The 18977-nt window shown below is 44.7% G+C and overlaps 1 protein-coding gene across 12 annotated transcripts in view; it reads left to right on the top strand.

Moving 5' to 3' along the window:
* MICAL3 (microtubule associated monooxygenase, calponin and LIM domain containing 3) overlaps positions 1-18977 on the top strand; it is a 247458-nt gene that overhangs the window by 64531 nt on the left and 163950 nt on the right. For all 12 annotated transcript variants that reach the window (XM_077826983.1, XM_077827007.1, XM_077827024.1 and 9 more), the window contains exon 2: positions 10510-10893. In XM_077826983.1, coding sequence (XP_077683109.1) covers positions 10630-10893 — 264 coding nt within the window. In that variant the 5' untranslated portion in view covers positions 10510-10629. The remainder of the gene's footprint in view (positions 1-10509; positions 10894-18977) is intronic.

Here is an 18977-nt window from a genome sequence, read left to right on the forward strand (position 1 = left end):
CTCCTGTGCCATGCTCACTTTTTCTCCCTTACTCATGAGGAGAGCTGGATAGTGATAGGATGAGACTTTGAAGGTTGTGTGGAGAGACAAATTTCTGTTACATTATGTTGCTGGGTTACTTGATTTGATCTTCAGTCAATTGACATGTCTGTTTGTTAGTGTGTTTTTTTTAAAAACAGTTGACCTTTATCCAAGTGAGGGCACCCAGAACTCCTATTTTAGAAGAGTAATAATTCAAATAAATAAGCAAATGGTTTAAGAATTAATACAAAATTAAGATTGTTTAGTATGCCATTAGGTTAAGAACTCAAATGCTATGGTGATGGGGGTGGGTATGTTGTTACAGAGAAAGGATGCTGTTCCTCTAAGAGAAAGGCAGGGTGGAGATTCTGTCTCCAAGCAATACAATAAGTTATTGGCGGGAAATTAGCCTTGAGACTGGCTCTAGAAAAGGAAAGACTTTCAAACACTGCAGAAAGGGGCCTAATAAAAGAACCAGTTTTGTGAGATATGGTTTGTGCTTAATTTTTTTTTAGGCTAAGAAACTCCATTTAATCTTCAATCCTTTGAGTTTTTGCCATTTAATCTGTGAGCTCTGGGATCTAGATGACTCTGCATAAGAGTCTAGATACATAACTATAACCCTAATTCGGATAAGATTCTCGATACATAGCATAGATTCTATAACATAGATTCGGATAAGATTCTAGATAAATAACTGTAACCCTGAAACTGAAGGTTATATCCCCATCTTGAACCTGCCACTCAAGCACAATGGCCAGCCACTGAAACAGATATTCAAAGTTTACTGGAAAAAATCTTTCTCGCTCTCTTCAAATTGCACTCTGCAGCCTGTTCAAGTTCTCTGCTCAATCAATACCATTCCTGCTGGTGTATGTACTGCTGCCCTCTGCTGTATGTAATTAAATCTATTGAAGTGTTTGTGGATTGTGATGGTCTCCCTTTCTACAGGGACTGTCATACAAAGACAGTATAGTCCCTAATTCTTATATGGAGATTCAAGTGATAAAGGTCCACGTTTTATGGATTGGATTCCTGAGATATATACATCATAATCCGTGTGTATGGTTTTGCTGGCAATTATGGCCATTTTTGAACCCATAGGTTCCCTGCCCTCCCAGATATTTTTTCCGAACAGAGTTATTTGTTATAAAAGCTCAAATGAAGTGGCTGTGTGGGGCGGAGGGAAATCTATAGAGCCCTCATGCCCACATGTTGGTTTGCTTTGGCTGCTTCTCTCCCAAATACTGTTGCTGATTCTGCAGTAAGGAATTTAATTTCCAAACCTATAAACTCTTCTGCCGACTAAATTTTGTCTTCCATAACAGAAACAGGAGGTGTTTCCTTTAAGTGATGTATTTGAGCTACTCAGAGCAATGTACTTCATCCTGATGCACTAGCTTTTCATCACATGTGGTGGGGATATTATCAGTATCGTACCACAACTGTTGTGTGTCCCCTGTCTGCCTGTTCCTTTTCTACCCACTCCCTTCCAGAAAGTTGCCTGCTTTTTTTCCCATCACCAGAATAGCTGAAAAGTTGGAAGCAGCACAAAGTGCTACAAAATTTGCTCATCTATAAGGAATTTATTTACATTTTGGGTGCAAGTGGTTGGGAACATTTTACATTTGGGTATTGAGAATCTGGTATTCACCAAAACATGCTAGGGAATGTGCCTCAGAATTTAAAAAAAATCCAGACTGTCACTTTTCTGGGATATGCAATGGTGTAGTAGCTGTGTCGGTCCTAGGATGTTACAGAGACAAGGTGGGTGAGGTAATATCTTTTGGTGGACCAACTTCTATTGTTGAGAGAGACAAGCTTTCAAGCTACACAGAGCTCTTCTTGAGGTCTGGGAAAGGTACTTAGTGTCACAGCTAAATACAAGATGGCTAATGCTGACACAGATGGCTGAGTGTCTGAGCTTCATGCTTGTTGTGTTGAGACATCGCTTGATGCTGAGGGTGAAAATAGGTTTGATCATAGGTACCGATGAGAGCAGTGCCACTCAAAGTTGTGGTCCGTGGACCAATGCCGGTCTGCGAGCCATCAGCTGCCGGTCTGTGTGCACATTTGGGGGAAAAAAATTGCCAGTCCCCCACATCAGATAGCTTGAGAAGCACTGGATTAGAGCACCTATGGAAAAAAATTAGTGGGTGCTTAGCACCCACTGGCAGCCAGCTCCCTTCCTTCCCCTCAGCACCTCCTGTCTGCCTGCGGCCCTGCTGATCAACTCCTCCCCCTCCCTCCCAGCACCTTCCGTCTGCCAAGATCACCTGTTTTGCGGTGTGCAGAAGGCATGGGGGTGGGCGTGGGGACAGGTTTGCACTCGGAGGAGGCAGCGGAACTGGGAAGGAGGGAGCAGGGGCGGGAAGAGGTAGGGTGGGGGCTTGGGTGGAGGCTGGACCTGGGGCAGGAAGAGGTAGAGCGGGGGCAGGAAGAGGTGGGGTAGAGGCTTGGGGGTGCAGGTGGAGGTGGAGCAGGGGGTTGAGCATCCCTGGGGCCTAGAGGAAGCCAGCACCCATGGGTTTGGTGATCTCAACCCAGTCCGGACAGTATAATTCTAGGCAATTATCAGTCTGTACTGAGATGTATATGGCAGGGCTAGCTGGAGTTGCTGCAGGGTAGAACTGAAGCATGCTGGCGGAGCCGAGTGTGGCAAAAGAGAAGCTTGTGTAACACCTGCCTGCCCTATGTCAGGTTAGAAATTTCTAAATTTCATAATACTTTTTGAAGAGCAATAAAATTTATGTATGTGCAGTATTTATATGATACAGTTGCAGCTGTTTTTACCATCTCTCCTGTTTGGCTTTCCAGGGTCACAGTCGCCCCTTGGCTCTGACAGAGGTGTACGCTGATCTTGAGTTTTTTTATTTGTATTAAAACCACATTCTGTGTGGTTCTTATTAGCCAGTTAACTTGCTCTTTTGAGGTTCTTTTGGCATCTAGACTATACTATAATGTAACCTCTGATTACCTGTTGCCAAACTGCTCCCCTGGATTTTTTTTTCTTTCAGGATGCTGGTAGAAAATCCAGTCCTCAAAGGACTTAGATTACCATGCTGCTGGAGTCCCCATATGCTGTCCACAGCTTCCAGGCTGTATGCCCTTTGCATTCTTTACTAAGAGTCAGACCAATTCTTCATTCTTTAGTGTTCAGTGTTTTTTTTGTTTGTTTGTTTGTTTTTTTAAAAACCTCTCTTCTCCCCCACAAGCATACCCTCCCAGTGGTATATCATGCTGGCTCAACAGAGATATAACTAATCTGTATCCTGTACTGTGTTCCAAAGCTGGTGAGGTCTGCTGTGCAGGAAATACTGATCCTCAACGGGAGTCATAGCTGGGTCCTCCCAAAGAGAGCATATTGTTTTTGTCATATGAAAATGTCCATTCCAGCCATTTTGCAGAGACCTCCTTTAAACCAGAGCTGTCAATGAATTATAGGATAGCTATGGAGGAATTCTAGGAATGTCCACCTTGTAGGATCTCCTAGGATGGTGTCTAAGCCTGGCACTATGTTTCTGTGGGTCTACATGTGAAATGAAGTGGTAGGACATACTCAGTGCATTTGTGTTCAGAAACACCCAGCTGTTCCACCCTGTCTCACCTGATTCAGTATTGAAGACTAACATTTATGTATCTCTGCTGACTATGGTGTGACATGATTGTAGATTGACCTGAAAAGGGGTGTGTTGTACACATGGAGTATCACACCTTCCCGTAAGGAATAGGACTGGGGAAAATTACAGTAGTCTTTAGGGAAACCTTTTCAGGATGATGAGAGACTATTGCAGAGGTCCCCAAACCTAGGGAGCACAGAGGAACATTTGGGGAGGGGGAGTAGCATGGCCTGGTCCAGCTCCGACCCTGGCCAGCCTTAGCCCCCTGACTATGGCACAGCAGTGGCTCTGCACCTGGCCCCAGCCTCAGCCCCTGGCTGCAGCTCCATTCCCAGACCTGCTCCCAACCGCAGACCTGCTCTCAGCCTCAGCACCCTTACCCCTGTCCGCATCCTCCCCCTCCGGTAGCCACAGCCTGGCCCCGGGGTGGGGGTGGGGGTGGACAGGAGTAAGGGGCGGGGCACAACCCTGAAAAGTTTGGGGACCACTGATCTCGTGGAATAGCAGAGCCGAAAGGTTCCATGGCAGTTGATCAGAAAGAAGGGATGAAATTGCAGTATTGGGGGTAGTGGTGAAGTAGCGGGGGCAAGGGAAGTGCCCCATATCTTTGGGGAAATAAAAGTCTGAGAGAAAAGAGGGGTGATGCTCCAGGAAGTTTGGGCAGAAACTGGCACTGTATGGGAGCAACTGAGAGCACCAAGTCATATCCACTGCAATGGCTGGAGTCCATCATGAATGGAGGGGTTTACTCCAGGGAGTTACGAAGTAAAGATTGATTGGATATAAAGTTTATCTCAGAACAGCAGACAGGTGGTAGAGCTGCTTCATGTTATTTACTCTGTACCTTAATTTATACAACTGTAAAATGGGGTTATTGGTGCTTACCCGGATTTGAAGAATGTTTTGGCTATTGAATGCTACATAAGTCTCTTGTTAATATTTTCACTGCATTAGTTGGGATGTTGGGATTTTTCCCTGCTCCCAGGAAACATCTCTTGAGGATGTGGGGCAATAGGCAGGGATTCTACCTGTCAAACTGTAAATGCCTTTGGCATCCCTCTTCTTATACTTTTAGAGCCTGTTTCATTTAGGGGAGTATTGCTCACTTCACCTTATTGGAATATAATGTATGTTGACTGCCACACTCCAAAGATCAGTTTGGTCGGGCATTCCCCCTCTCTGTACTGAGGGAGCATTTTCTTCCTTGAGTAAAGAAATTCCTCTGCTGTTGTGCCATTGATGCTGCATCACTTGTGCTTCGAAGTGTGGTGACAGTGCCAGGATGTGAGGCCCTTAAAGAACAAAAGACTGGTCTTGATTTTAAAGTGGTGGTTCTACCAGAGTCCTTAATTGCCCGAGGTGAGGATTTCTGCTCTCAGGGGAGCCGCCAATCAATGGAACTCAGCATCATTGTATCCTGTGAACGGTGCTGCACTTGCTGGGTGAAACGATAAATGTCAGGTCATTCGGGCTGGGCTCATTCCTTTCCTCCTGAAGCTGGTCTTGTATTATACCAGCTTTCCACATCTCTTACTATTCCCTTGTGATCTTAAAAGGGGAGAGAAAAAGTGAACAGATACATTATATCCGTCTAGCTTCTCTCTTTCATTCTTCCTTGAATGGATAAATGCTGCCGCTGGGCAGTCCTGTATTATGAGCATTTTGTGACTCATGGAAACTGGTTAAAATGAACCCTGAATTAAAAAATTCTTAACTTTGATGACTAAGTTGAGCAACTCTGTATTGCTGAAGGGAATCCTGACTCACCACTCAGCCGTTTGAGACACTGTCATTCTAATCTAGGGTGATCAGATGTCCCGATTTTATAGGGACAGTCCTGATATTTGGGGCTTTTTCTTATATAGGTGCCAATTACCCCCCCACCCCCATCCTGATTTTTCACACTTACTATCTGGTCACCCTATTCTAATCAAACTGTAGAACAGTGGTTCTCAACCAGGGTCCAGGGCCCTCTGGGGGGCCATGAGCAGGTTTCAGGGGGTCTGCCAAACAGAGCCAATGTTAGACACGCTGGGGCCCAGGGCAGAAAGTCTGAGCCCTGCCACACAGGACTGAAGCCAGGGCCCTGAGCCCCACCACCCAAGGCTGAAGCAGAGGCCTGAGCAATTCAGCGTTGCAGGGCGCCCTTTGGCGTGGAGCCCTGGGCAACTGCCCTGCTTGCTACCCCTTGCTAACCCTGGCTTTTATATGCAGAAAAACAGTTGTTGTGGCACAGGTGGGCCATGGAGTTTTTATAGCATGGTGGGGAGGGACATGCCTCAGAAAGAGAAAAGGTTGAGAACCCCGGCTGTAGAAGAAGAAGAAAGCTGTCCATTTGTCTTTGTCCCCACTTAGGGACTTCTGCTGTGGTCACAGGGTAACTAGGCTTGGAAGCATTAGATTTTTATCAGTCAGTGTCAGTTAACATCAGTTTCACGGTGCGCACACACACAAACCAACAACAATATTTCTATCCATAATTACTTTTCCTAGCTGTAAAATTTAAGAAAAATGCTGCTTGAGAATTTGAGAGACTATCATTAAATAACTGTCTGAAAGCCCCATAATTTCATGCACATATGAAAATGTAAATCGATTTAAAAATCAAGAAAAATGCTTAAAAATAGACATAGGTATCTGCCAGAATTATGAAAAAATAAAAGTTCTGCCAAGTCCTAAGGATAATGCAGTAGGAAGATGCAAAATAGCATTTTAGTTGAGTTCAGGGAAGTAATAATTGTCACAGTGAATCCGGACAGCATCTCAATTCATTTTTCAGACACTGTCAGTTGCCTTGAAATAAGCACTGCAATAGTGAATATAGAATCATATAATCATAGAAAAGTAGGACTGGAAGGCGGGGGGATGTTTTCTTGAGATGCAGACTTGCTCCTTGTGAGCAGTTAATATGTACTGTTTTCTTTTAGGAAGAGCAGGTTCTCATTTGGGCAGCTTAGTTCCTTTATGGGCTATACCTCTCCCACCTGTGCTCCACCTTGGAGAATGCGTTCAGAGGATATAGATGGAAACCAAAATGCTTCAGCCCCTGCTGAACTTTTGGTTAGTTTATTAGAAGACAAACAGATCTAATGTCCAGTATGTTTTTCTGTCTGCTGAATTTTATGGAACGGAGGCAGATTTAAATAACATCTTAAAACATACTGTGCATGATGTTGGTGTTCTTCTCTCAGTTGTGGAGGGGAAGCAACAAACATTGCAACTGCATCTTTGGTCCTCCTATCTCCCCATTTCTTGTCTTTATAATATGGGGCAAAAATAAGTGGGGTTTTTTTTTTTTTTTGTAACTCTAGTTATAGCCATCCATTTTGAATTTTGTTTTACAGCCTGATAGCTGGCCTTGCCCTCCAACCCAAAAGGCCTAGTAAATATCCACGTGTCATTTAGCATGAGTTGAATGTTCTGCAAAGGGGGCCATTTCTTTGATTCAATTTGTAATAAATTAAACATTGTTGGCATTAAAAGGAGCTTTTTGGCTGTTCGGAATAACAGTTTTATATTGGATTATATGAAGGATCCTCGCTTGTTCAGAAATTAAGTTCTGAGAGGTGTCTCAGGCTGATGCCTGTATAGATCAAAGATTCGGAGCATTCCTCTCTTGCCTCTTAACTTTTTTTGCTGGTTATGAAATCACAAGAACCTCAGAACGGATGAATATTGCTTGGAAGAAAAAAATGTTTGTTCTATCTAACGCTTTCCCAGTCACTTGCATGATCAAACTCCAAAGCCCACATCACCTCCAAGACCTCTTCCAACTTGCTAAATTGGACTTAAGAGCCAGGAGGGGAATGAGTTTTGCAGGCAACCCATTCTTTTACATTTGCACATCTGTTCAAATGTTTATGCAACTTTGAAATTAACATTCTGTGGTGACTGTAGGGAGGAAACACCACCTGGAATCGTTCATAGTATGTTTTATTTTTGTTAGTTTCTTTTGTCCTGGCATGAGCAGGAGATCCTGAGCGTACTTGCAACCATTAGTCAGTGACAACCTCTTGCTATTGTTGTAAATAGAAACATGAGCCCTGTTCCTGCATGCACTTCATGGGCTTTGTCTTTCTTTCCCAACGCTTTAGTGTAGTAGCCAAGGAATGTGCAGAGCTTCTGAGTCAGCAATCAGCTGCCTGGAGACAAAACATGCAGGATACTGCCGACTTGCAGAAAAGCCAGAGACACATACTTATACCCTGGAAACCTGGCGAATACTTCTGCCTGTCCTTGCTTTTGGCTCCTGTAGTCCCTGTGATCTCTGGCTTGTTGCCCTCAGATTTCAGGGGCTTCAGTTCTTTGCATTAAGAATGTAGAAATTGTGGCAGTGGGAGGTAAATGGAAATCCAGTGAAGCTACATGCAGAAAACAGCTGAATTTCTTCATTAAGAATAAAGAAAAGGAGTACTTGTGGCACCTTAGAGACTAACCAATTTATTTGAGCATAAGTTTTCGTGAGCTACAGCTCACTTCATCGGATGCTACTCTGAAACCGTTCTTTAAGAATAAGTGGCTTACATATAGCCCCTTATAAAGTGGAGTGTGAAGAGTCCTATATTCCCCTCCCTCCCCCAAATAGTTAATACACTACTTTGGTTAACCTGTGTACAATGAGACAAACTTACAAAAGAAGGTCATGGCTTGGCAGAGTTTAAACACAAAGAAATAGGTTCCTGGAACGGTAGCAGTTCTGGGTTTAACCCACAGGGAGACTCCACTGCAGGATCATCCTGCTGCATTTGTTTGGCGAAATAAAAATAGAGGCAGCATTAAGGAATGAATCCTGTGGTGGCTTGGATCTGGGTGCTTTAATAACACTCTGTAGACTAATGGACTTCTCTGCGAAATTGCCATTACCTGCAGGGGGTTTATGTCTCTTAATCTAGATTATTCATTATTGGGAAACATTTTGTAAGTGAAAGGAAACCAAGAAAACATTTAATGCAAGGATCACACTGAGTGTTAGGATCTTTGAGTAATGGTCAGTGACAAGTAGACACAACACAAAACGGAAGTTGTACGTTGCAGCTTTTAGCTAATTGCGGGGAGGGCTTACAGTTAGCGTTACATAGATGTAAATGAAGTAAGCAATCCAATATGCTTAAAGCACAGTGTCTTCAACCCCTGGAAAAGTATGCGTTGAGAGCCACAGCCTGGAGAGTCTTTTCACTCTTGTGAAATGGGAATTAAGATTAAAAATAAGGAAGATCGTCATTTCCATACCACTTAGTGGATGTTACTGATCTGGCCATAACTACTGGCAGCCAATCAGAGAAACCACTTCAATGCAGTAAAACAGTTGCACTAATGAAGTCCGAATCATGTAAACCCGCCACCATGCTCTGGATTCTGTAGGTGAAAACTTGTATCTCTCAACCAAAAAGTAATTCTGTGTTGTGTAATGGGGTATCAGCCTACTCCGCCATTCCTAGCGCTGAGTATTCACTGTCATGTTGGGATATGATCCAACGTGCCCAAACAAACTGCTGCAGAGCTATGACCGATTGGGGCAGAGATATGAGCTGCAGAGATTTGACTTGGCTTCCTTTCTGGTGAGAATCTGAAAGATTTTTATCTGAATCCTTAGATTCCTTTTCTGCCCTAGCCTCTTTCCACCCTCTCCCCAAAAAACCAAAACAAACCTCTATTTTCAGTAGTATTCTAGGAGCTGCATTTTCACATTCTGTACCAGTGCTTTGTTTTCTCTGCGGATTTACCCATTCTATGCTCAGATGGCAAACGGCACTCTTTTCTCAGTGTGCAAGAGAATTTTTTTTTATAGAAATAAAAGACAAAGTACTTTGTGTTTTTTGCTGAAAGAAAAAAAAAAAAGCTGCCTTTAATGGGTTCATATAAAATGCTATACCCACTAAAGGGAAAAGTTAACAGTGATTATAATACAGCATCCAAATCGCTCCATCATATCGAGTTTCCAAAAAGCAATTAAGGCCAGAAGAATACCCACAGAGAGGCTAGACAGGGCAAAGTGAATGCCCTGGTATGATGGAGCAAGTACATTGGAGACATCTTTTTCATTCTAATGTTACTGATCTCCTTTGGAAAGCACTGTGAGGTCTACTGATGAAATGTTAGATTATTTCTATTTTTATTGTTGTCTTTTCTTCCTCAGGCATTTGTTTGCCATTTGCAGGTTAAACTTCCTTGGAGTGCAGTAGGCACAATCACTTTCCTTAGGTCGCTCTTTAACATTGCTGTGTTTGAGGCTTCTTCAGCCAGTAGCACCATCTTCAACATGCTTTTTCCTCTTCTTCAGGTGCTGTATGTAGAGATGCATGTCGCTTGTTGAATGAAAGAACCAGCATTGATTTTGCTAGCAAAATCCCAACTCTTGCAACTTTTTCCTTATGTTGGTGGTGCTGGTGCTTGTAAGAGGAGCTAGATGTAAGCACAGCTGTGTTATGGAGGTACTGGTCTCTCCACAGCTATGGTTATGTCTAGCTTTTCATTACAATTAAAAGCCTGATGGTTTTTGTTTTTGTTGTTTTTGTTTTAACACTTCCTCCTCCCCTCCCCAACTTCACCAAAATTTTATCCAATTCACTTCAAACTTCTGCCTATGGACCACAAAAGAAACAAATGTTTGGAAAACCTTGAGTGTGGGAGGGAATCAGACAAAGCATTCATGATTTGATGGTCTTTAAAAAAAGATCAGATGTTTAAATGTTTGAAAAACCGTTCTAATAGTTTTTTTAGAATGTTTTTTCTCCATCAGCTTGGCTGAGAACCTCCGTTGCCTTACTATTTATGGAAAGATTGAACTACTTTAGGTGGTCAAAGTTGTAACTCTAGAAACATGAGTAAAAATGCAAGTTCATTGACATTTCTCTCTGTTACTTTCTAGGTTAATAATGCTTGTGGGCTAGAGGTGAAAGTGGCTGGGCAGAGCAACATCAGGAAGGCCACCAGACTGGAAGAGCACAGCTGACCCCACACCAACTAGGGGAGCTGTTGAGTGGGAAGCATGGAGGAAAGCAGGAACGAGAAGGTGAACCAAGCACACATTCTCTTCGACAGATTTGTCCAGGCCACAACCTGTAAGGGGACTCTGAAAGCTTTCCAAGAGCTTTGTGACTACCTAGAGCTAAAGCCCAAGGACTATCGTTCTTTCTATCATAAACTCAAGTCCAAGCTCAACTACTGGAAAGCCAAAGCCCTCTGGGCCAAGTTAGATAAGAGGGGCAGCCACAAAGACTATAAGAAGGGGAAAGCATGCGCCAACACGAAGGTAAGGAAAATGGGTCTCCAAGGAGCTTACACACCTGAGCCAGTAATGATCTGCCTAACTCGATACTATTACTTGTCTGCAGAATATGCAAGGGCAGTGCCTGGGTCGGGGGAAATCTATGGGGAAAGGTTTATGAGGAAAAGGAGTTTCTTCTTTGTGCAATTGCACATTTCCATTCCACTGTATGTGTGCGTGTGCCCTGTGCAAAGATGTTGGAAACTTTTTTTCCCTCAGCGGTACCTGTTGGGGTGGCTGGAGCGCCCTCTGTCACTGGTATAAGGGGGCAGAGCCACTCCAACCCGCCTCAGTTTCTCTTTACTGATAGTGACAGTTGTCAGAACAATTCAGGCCTGTTAATTCAAGTGCTTCCCTCACTCCTTTTCTGTATATAGATCCTGTTTACCAGTTTATTATTTATAGTTAGTGTTAGACAACTTGTAGTGCTAGGTTTCCATTTTTGGTCTATTTTGACCACTTTTTATCTTCCAGTACCAGAACAGTGCTGCATTCCCAGGGTTTAAGTCTTGCTGGACCTTCATGAAACCCATGCTGCTCAGCGACCCACACCCAGCCTGTTTGAAATGTTTGGGGGGAATTCCCTGTTCATGACAAACATCACATTTGCACGTGATTCAAGCGCCATTAAAAAAAATAGGGCGGTGAGGCTTGAGTGCTTGCTTATAGAGGCGGCACTTTGACCCCCCCCATCAGAGTGGCCACGCGGGGAGAGAGCCTCAAGAACATCAGCTTTGGTATGGAGTGCTCGCCGGAGATGCCTGCAGCTTCTTGGGACTGTACCCCAGGACCAAAGAAAAGGCTCAGGCCTTCCTCAGGTTCCGTTCCTCACTCGGCTGTGTTGGTACTGCAGCCAGACAGAGGCACAAACCTGAAGAAGCATTCAGAGTAGAGACAACCTCCCAGGCAGGCTTGTCACCTCCTTAGAGGGGATCACCATCTTGGGAGCCTGTACCAAGTCTGTTGAGGCTGTCCCCCTGAAAGGCATTTTCAGAGCCAACAGATGATGCTGATCCCAACAACCCCAGAGGCATATGCAGCTGCAAGAGACATGCTTAGCCTCACAGTACCGGTATGGCCAGCAGGGAAGGTCCTCAGCTGGTACCGATGCCCATGGTTCATACCTCACCTCATCGAGATCCTGCGGTGCTGCTACCCAAGCCTCCACAGAAGTCCATGTTGTCTAGAGGAAAGCTTCCCATGATTTTTGTGATACCGCCATGCCCAGGCTCAGGCTACCTCTCACCAGTCACAGCTGGATTTGCACCTCCGCTGTCAGAAACCTCTGACTCTTCTTCCTGGGACTTAGAGGTGAGGTCCTCTGTATCCCGCCCAGGATGGGGGAACATACCCCCATCAAAGTAGTTGGGACCCTGCGCCATGCAGCAGTCCCAGCTCTGGGATCCTCCTAAGGGTCAATGGTCCAGGCAAGGATGGGTTCCAGGCCTAATTCCATGGCCATTCTGGTGTGTTCCCCCCCCTCCTCGACCTCGTTTCAATCATCTCGGTTGCTGTCACGGAGAGTGCACCAAAGGCATCAGCACAAAGAGCATCATTTTCCCAGTACTGAGATTAGTACCGAGCAGCAAGAAGCCACTCAGGCCCCCTCTCTGCCACACGACACAGACCAACTGCCACCTCAGATGCCTGTTGCTTCCTCATCCTCATCACCAGATGAGGCTGTTGAGCCACTGCCAGACGACCACAGAGTTCATCAAGGTCTCTTTAAAAGAGTTGCCTCTGTACTTCCCATTCAGGCAGACGAGATGCACGAAAGCTCTTAAAAGTTAGTAGTCAACCTGGTATCAGTCACCTCAGCCAGGGTAGCTCTACCAATTAGGCAGACGCTCTTCTTCTTTGCCCCCACAGCAAAACGAGCTGAGAGAAGATACTTTGTCCCCTCTAAAGGGTATGAACATTTTTTTTTTTTATCCTCATCTCCCCTCACAGGTTCTCTTGTGTTGGTAGCTGCCAATGTGTGGGAAAGGCGAGGCCAAAAAGCGTCCATCCACACCTAAAGGCAAAGATTCAAAGAAGCTGGATCTGTTTGGTTGCAAGCTTTATTCTTCAGGAACCCTGCAATTCAGGATTGCAAACCAACATGCTCTCCTGAGTTGATCTGACTTCCCCTCTGGAAGAACATTATGAAATTTAAAGACAAGCTACCAGAGGGCTATAGATAGGGCCCTACCAAATTCGCAGTCCATTTTGGTCAATTTCGTGGTCATACGTTTTGTTTTTTTGTTAAATAATTTTTCATGTTTTCAGCTATTTAAATCTGAAATTTCACAGTGTTGTAACTGTAGGGGTCCTGACCCAAAAAAGAGTTGGGGGGGGTGGGGTGTCACAAGGTTATTGTTTGGGGGTGGTGGTTATGGTACTGCTACCCTTACTTTTACTCTGCTGCTGGCGTCGATGCTGCCTTCAGAGCTGGGCGGCTGGAGAGCGGCAGCTGCAGGCCAAGAGCCCAGCTCTGAAGGCAAAGCCAGCAGCAGCGCAGATGTGAGGATGGCATGGTCTGGTATTGCCACCCTTATTTCCATGCTGCTGCCCGTAGAGCTAGGCCCTCAGTCAGCAGCTGCCGCTTTCTGGCCGCCCAGCTCTAAAGCCAGCACAGAAGTAAGGTTGGCAATATCGTGACCCCCCCCCCCCCCAAAAATAACCTGGTGACCCCCCTGCAACTCCCTTTTGGGACAGGACCCCCAATTTGAGAAACGCTGGTCTCCCCTGTGAAATCTATATAGTATAATATCGGGTAAAAGCACACAAAAGAACAGATTTCACAATCTGTGGTGCATTTTTCATGGCTGTGAATTTGGTAGGGCCCTAGCTGTAGACAAGAATTTGCAGTAATGGCTCAAGAGGGTAAACTGGTTGCTAGGACTGCTCTTCAGGATAGTTTGGATAGCGCAGACTCGGCTGCTCAAACCATGGCATCAGCTATTGCTATGAGAAGGTGTTCATGGTTGCAGTTGTCTGGGCTACCTCTAGAGGTCCAACAGACTATCCAGGACCTTGAAAAAAAAAGATAAGATTCCTCCCTCTTTTCAGAGAAAACAGACGACAAGCTTCAGAGCCTTAAGAATTCCGTGGCAGCATTCAAATCCCTTGGGATGCATACCCCCGCAGCAAAAAGAAAAGCCATTTCATCCGCAGCAGCCATACAGACACCCGGGGTTTGCTTTCCTCAGTCCCAAGATCCACTAAGGAGAAAGAGCTGAGGTTCTAGGAGATAGCATCGGTGGGATCATCCTGTCCAGCCACTTCATCCAAGCAGGCATTTTGATGGGTTTGTCAAGGAGAGTGTACTAGTTACCACAGCTCCATCTGTTCTCCAGTGTTCGTTTACCAATCGCTAAGGCTATGTGTCTGTCACGGAAGTCATGGATTCCATGATTTTCTACACCCTCCATGACTTCTGCAGTGGCCCGTGTGGTTGCCCCCAGGGCTACCCATGCAGCTGGCCTTGGGGACAGCAAACCACCCACTGCTGGAATGGCCCCGCAGCCAGCCATTCGGGCGGCCCCGGGGCCAGCCGCACCGGACGCTGCTGGGGTGGCCTCGGCTGCTGGCCCTAGGGACTGCCTGAGCAGTGGTCCGGGACTGGCTGGAGCAGTGGCCCCGAGGACAGTGGCCTCTGGCTGCTGGCCCCGGGGCCTGCTCGAGCAGTAGCCGTTGAGGCTGGCCCCAGGAACCACCTGAGCAGTGGTCTGGGGATGGCTGGAGTAATGGCCCCAGGGACAGTCTCACCAGCCACTCTTCAGTGGCCACTGGCCTCAGGGACCACCTGAGCAGCAGCTGGTGCCACTAGCCCCGGGGACAGCCCAAGTAGCAGCCGGTGGGACTGGCCCTGGGGCCCGCCCACCTAAGATTTAGTCAGGGGTATTTATAGTAACGGTAATGGACAGGTCATGTGCTGTGAATTTTTGTTTATTTCCCGTGATCTGTTCAAGATTTTTACTAAAACTGCCCATGACTAAATCGTAGTCTTACCAATTGCTTATCGCACTTCCTTGGTATTTCGACCCACATAACTTCAGGCTGGTGATGGGTCTTAAGCATGGTGGAATAGGAGTATGCCATCCAGTTCAGTTCTACCCCCTCTCCCTGCACCCTCTCTTCCCCATCCTTCTTCAGGAATGAGAATGAGATTGAGATTGTCCTTCAAATCTCAGAGTCTAATCACTTCTTCAGGCAGGGGCCATAGAGGAAGTTCCATTGTACCTCGGGGCAAAAGCTTCTATTCCCGCTATTTCCGGATCCCCAAGACAAAGGTGTCTTAGACCTATTTTAGACCTAAGGGAGTTAAACAAATTCCTGAAGAAAATAAAATTCCTAGCTTCAGTTATTCCTTCCCTGGAGCAGGGGGATTGGGACACTGTCCTGTATTAAAGGACACTTCCATGTCACAATACATCACAACCATCAGAAGTATCTCAAATTCATGGTGAATGGCTGCTACTGTATTATCAGTTCTTAGTGTGTCTGTTCGGTCTGTCAGCTTCTCCTCGAGTGTTCATGAAGTGCATGGCGGTTGTAGCAGCTCACCTAAGACAATTAGATGTCCATGTATTCCTTAACCTGGATGACTGGTTGATCAAAGGTCAGTCCAAAGCTCAAGTCCTATCCAGAATATCAACTGTCCTGTCCATGTTCAACGCACTGGGGCTTCTCGTAAATAGAGACAAATCAATCCTAAAACCAGGACAGACAATAGAAATCATCAGGGCATTCTTAGACTCCATGAAGGCCAAGGCCTTTCTACCACAAGCCAGGTTTGAAACTTTCAGGTACTTAGTGCTGCAAATGAGAGCATTCCTGTTCTCAGTGGTATACAGCTGCCTCAATCTTCTTGGTCACATGGCAGTATGTAGTTCATCATGCCAGATTACACCTCAGAAAGCTGCAAGCATGGCTAACATCAGTTTATGCTCTGATTTGTCACCATTTAGACAAACTGCTTTGAGTGACAACATAAATTTTGTCATCTCTCAACTGGTGGATAAACCCTCTGAAAGAGTGCATGAGGGTTTCCTTTCTCTTCCTCACTACTAAACCTCACTGTAGTCATAGATGTGACTCTTCTGAGCTGGGGAACTCATGGATGATCCCTGGAGACTTAAGGTCTTTGACTGTCTTAAGATTTAGAGACTCTATAAATGTCAGGGAGTTGAGTGGTATGTCTAGTCTGCTTGGCCTTTCTCCCCCACATAGTGGGGCAAAAAGTAGTTAATTCTGACAGTTTGGTGACCATGTTTTACATAAACAAATAAGAAGGGGCATGGTTGAACCAACTGTTCCAGAGGCGACCTGCCTCCTGGGACTTATGTATAGCCAACTCAATTAATCTCAGAGCTTCATATTTTCCAGAGAAACTAAACACATTTGCGGATCAGCTGAGCAGATCCTTCTCTGATTTACCACGAATGGTCATTGTGTCCAGATGTGGCTAGGTCCATCTTACAATAGTGGGGGACTCCCCAAGTGGACCGGTTTTCAACAAGAACCAACAAAAAATATTATTAGTTTTGTCCCTGAGGACTCAGCCCAAGCTTGCTGACAGACGCCTTTCTCCTATCCTGGAAGAAATCTCTCCTGTACTCTTTCCCTCCAATTCCCTTTGCCGTCTCAGAGTCATTTTCAAAGTGACACAAGCACATGCTCACCTAATCTTTTTTATAGCACCGGCGTGACCTCATCAGCACTGAGTTGACCCTGCTATCCTTGTCTGTTGAGCCACCCCTGTCTCTCCTGTTGGACCCAGATGTAAGGGCCAGCCAGTTTCTACTTAAAGAATCTCATCCTGGATCTCTTCATGTATTCGTTTATGCTACCAACTAGCTAATCCAATCCCACCAGCTAGAATGTTGGCGCATTCTACCAGAGCACAGGCAACTTCTGCAACTATCTTGGCTCAAGTGCCAACCACAGACATTTGTAAAGCCGCCACTTCATTCCACACTTTTGCTTCTCATTATGCCGTTTCCCATCAGTCCAGACACGATGGCAGTTTCTGACAGGTTGTCGTACTATCTCTGTTCTGGTAGACACCGAACCCACCTTCGTGCATGTTTTCTTTTAAGTCTCCTAAAGTGGAATGGACATGTGCAGTCACTCAAAGAAACTGGTTACCTACCTATCTGTAACTTCGAGATGTGATGCACATGTCCATTCCACAACCCACTCTCCTTCTCCTCTCTGTCGGAGTCCGTCTGGTATGAAGGAACTGAGGGCGGGTTGAAGGTCGGCTTTGTCCTTTTATACCAGCACACAGTAGCGTGTGGCAGCTGAGGACTCCAGCCAGCTCGGCAGGTACCACTGAGAGGAGAAAAGTGCGTGAGGCGTGCATGCACCTACAGAGGAACAGATATGTGCAACATGTCTCAAAGAATAACAGTTACAGAAAGGTAGGTAAATGTTTTATGTCATCGCTTTCAGTATGGTGAAGGACCGAGAGAATTTTACAGGTCTACATTTACATTCTGTGTGCTTACAAGTCTACATTACAGCACATACCAGCCTTTTAAGATGAATTACTTACAATGAGGAGTTTCTGCTCTAAATCTGAACAGAATTCATTAAAAGAGTTGTAAGGAAGAGAAAATCACATTCTGTGCTAGGTTTTTCCTCTAGCAATTAAGCTCTCACAGTGCAGTTATCTGCACAGAATCACTTTTCAGTAATTATACATTTAAATATACTCATGCGTTCTTTTTTTATAAGTGATCACCCAGTTTCTTTTAAAAAGGAAGGTGAGAGAGAGGAGTATGATACAATTAAGAATCTAAAGAAATTAGAGTGGGAGTATGTCTTGCTTCGCTCACCAAGGGTGAGATGTTGTTCATTGCTATATATTCACCTTCCCTGAGGAAGCAAATGTCTTGATTAATTCCTGTATTGCAGAAACTGAAACGGAAGTAATTTCTGTTAATGTGCAGTCAATGATCTGTAATCTAGATGACTGAACTTTAACTCCCCACTTGGATATTAGAAGGTTACTTCAGTTTTTCTCCCTTGTTTGTTTGTTCAATTCTGTTTTTATAGGGTTGGTAACTAAAGGCTACAGTACAAAATATTTACGCTAATAGTGGTATGTTCTTGAAGACATATGCACAGCTCTAAGATTTGCTGCATGCCTTTAAACAGATATCCCATGTTGGGCTGTTTTCATGTAGAGAAATGCGATGCACATATGAGTTTTTACTTTTACGTAGTTTCTCTAATGCTGTTAATTACTTGTCTCAAATGCTGGTTGAATCCCCCATTAAGGCTTTTTTATATATGATGTCTGAGAAATGACCATATTTGTACTATACATAGTGCTCAAGTGAGAGTTGAGTTTATTTGATTTAAAGAAATCTTATGTTACTTGTTCACTTTTACAATTTTTTATATTTCTGTTTTTAAACACAATTTGCAGACAACTAGTTAAAAACACACACAAATTTAAATGGGGAAAAAAACTATTTTGAAGTTTCCCTTAAGGGCTAAGATTTTACATATGTTAAGTCAGGACATTTATCTATCATTTCTTGAATAACTTCAGTTCTGTCATATTGTGCATGCACACATGACCAATTTTTAGGAAAGTTTCAGAACATCCAAACGGGTGAAATTGAGGGGTTGAGGTAATCAGAAGCCTTGGTGCTGTGAAACTGGAGAGGGGGGTGCTAATCCTTTGAATCTCAGCTTTAGCTCTGCAATCTTAAGAGCTGTGTTGGACTGAAGCTCTGCAGGTGTGTGAGTTCAGTCATTGCAACATATAGCCAACGTTCAGCTAACCAGAAAATTATGCTTATAGAGAATTAAAGCAGAAGAGTTGCACGTGGTGTTTTGCTCAGACTTGAGCACTTAAACACTGTGACACAAGCATTAAAAATGTAATGTCATGGGGTTATTTCACTGTGAGAACCACTGCTCCAAATGTCTTTACTCTTGTTCCTGAAAAATCTCAGCTATAGGGTATTTTTGAGGAGGAAGTTGCGTATAATGCACAAAGTTGTTGCGGCTATTGATCATAATTCCCACCTCAAGTTAGAACTTGTCACTGTCTCCAGTTGTAGAGCTTC

The sequence above is a fragment of the Eretmochelys imbricata genome, chromosome 1, assembly GCF_965152235.1.
Source record: "Eretmochelys imbricata isolate rEreImb1 chromosome 1, rEreImb1.hap1, whole genome shotgun sequence".
NCBI lineage: Eukaryota > Metazoa > Chordata > Testudines > Cheloniidae > Eretmochelys > Eretmochelys imbricata.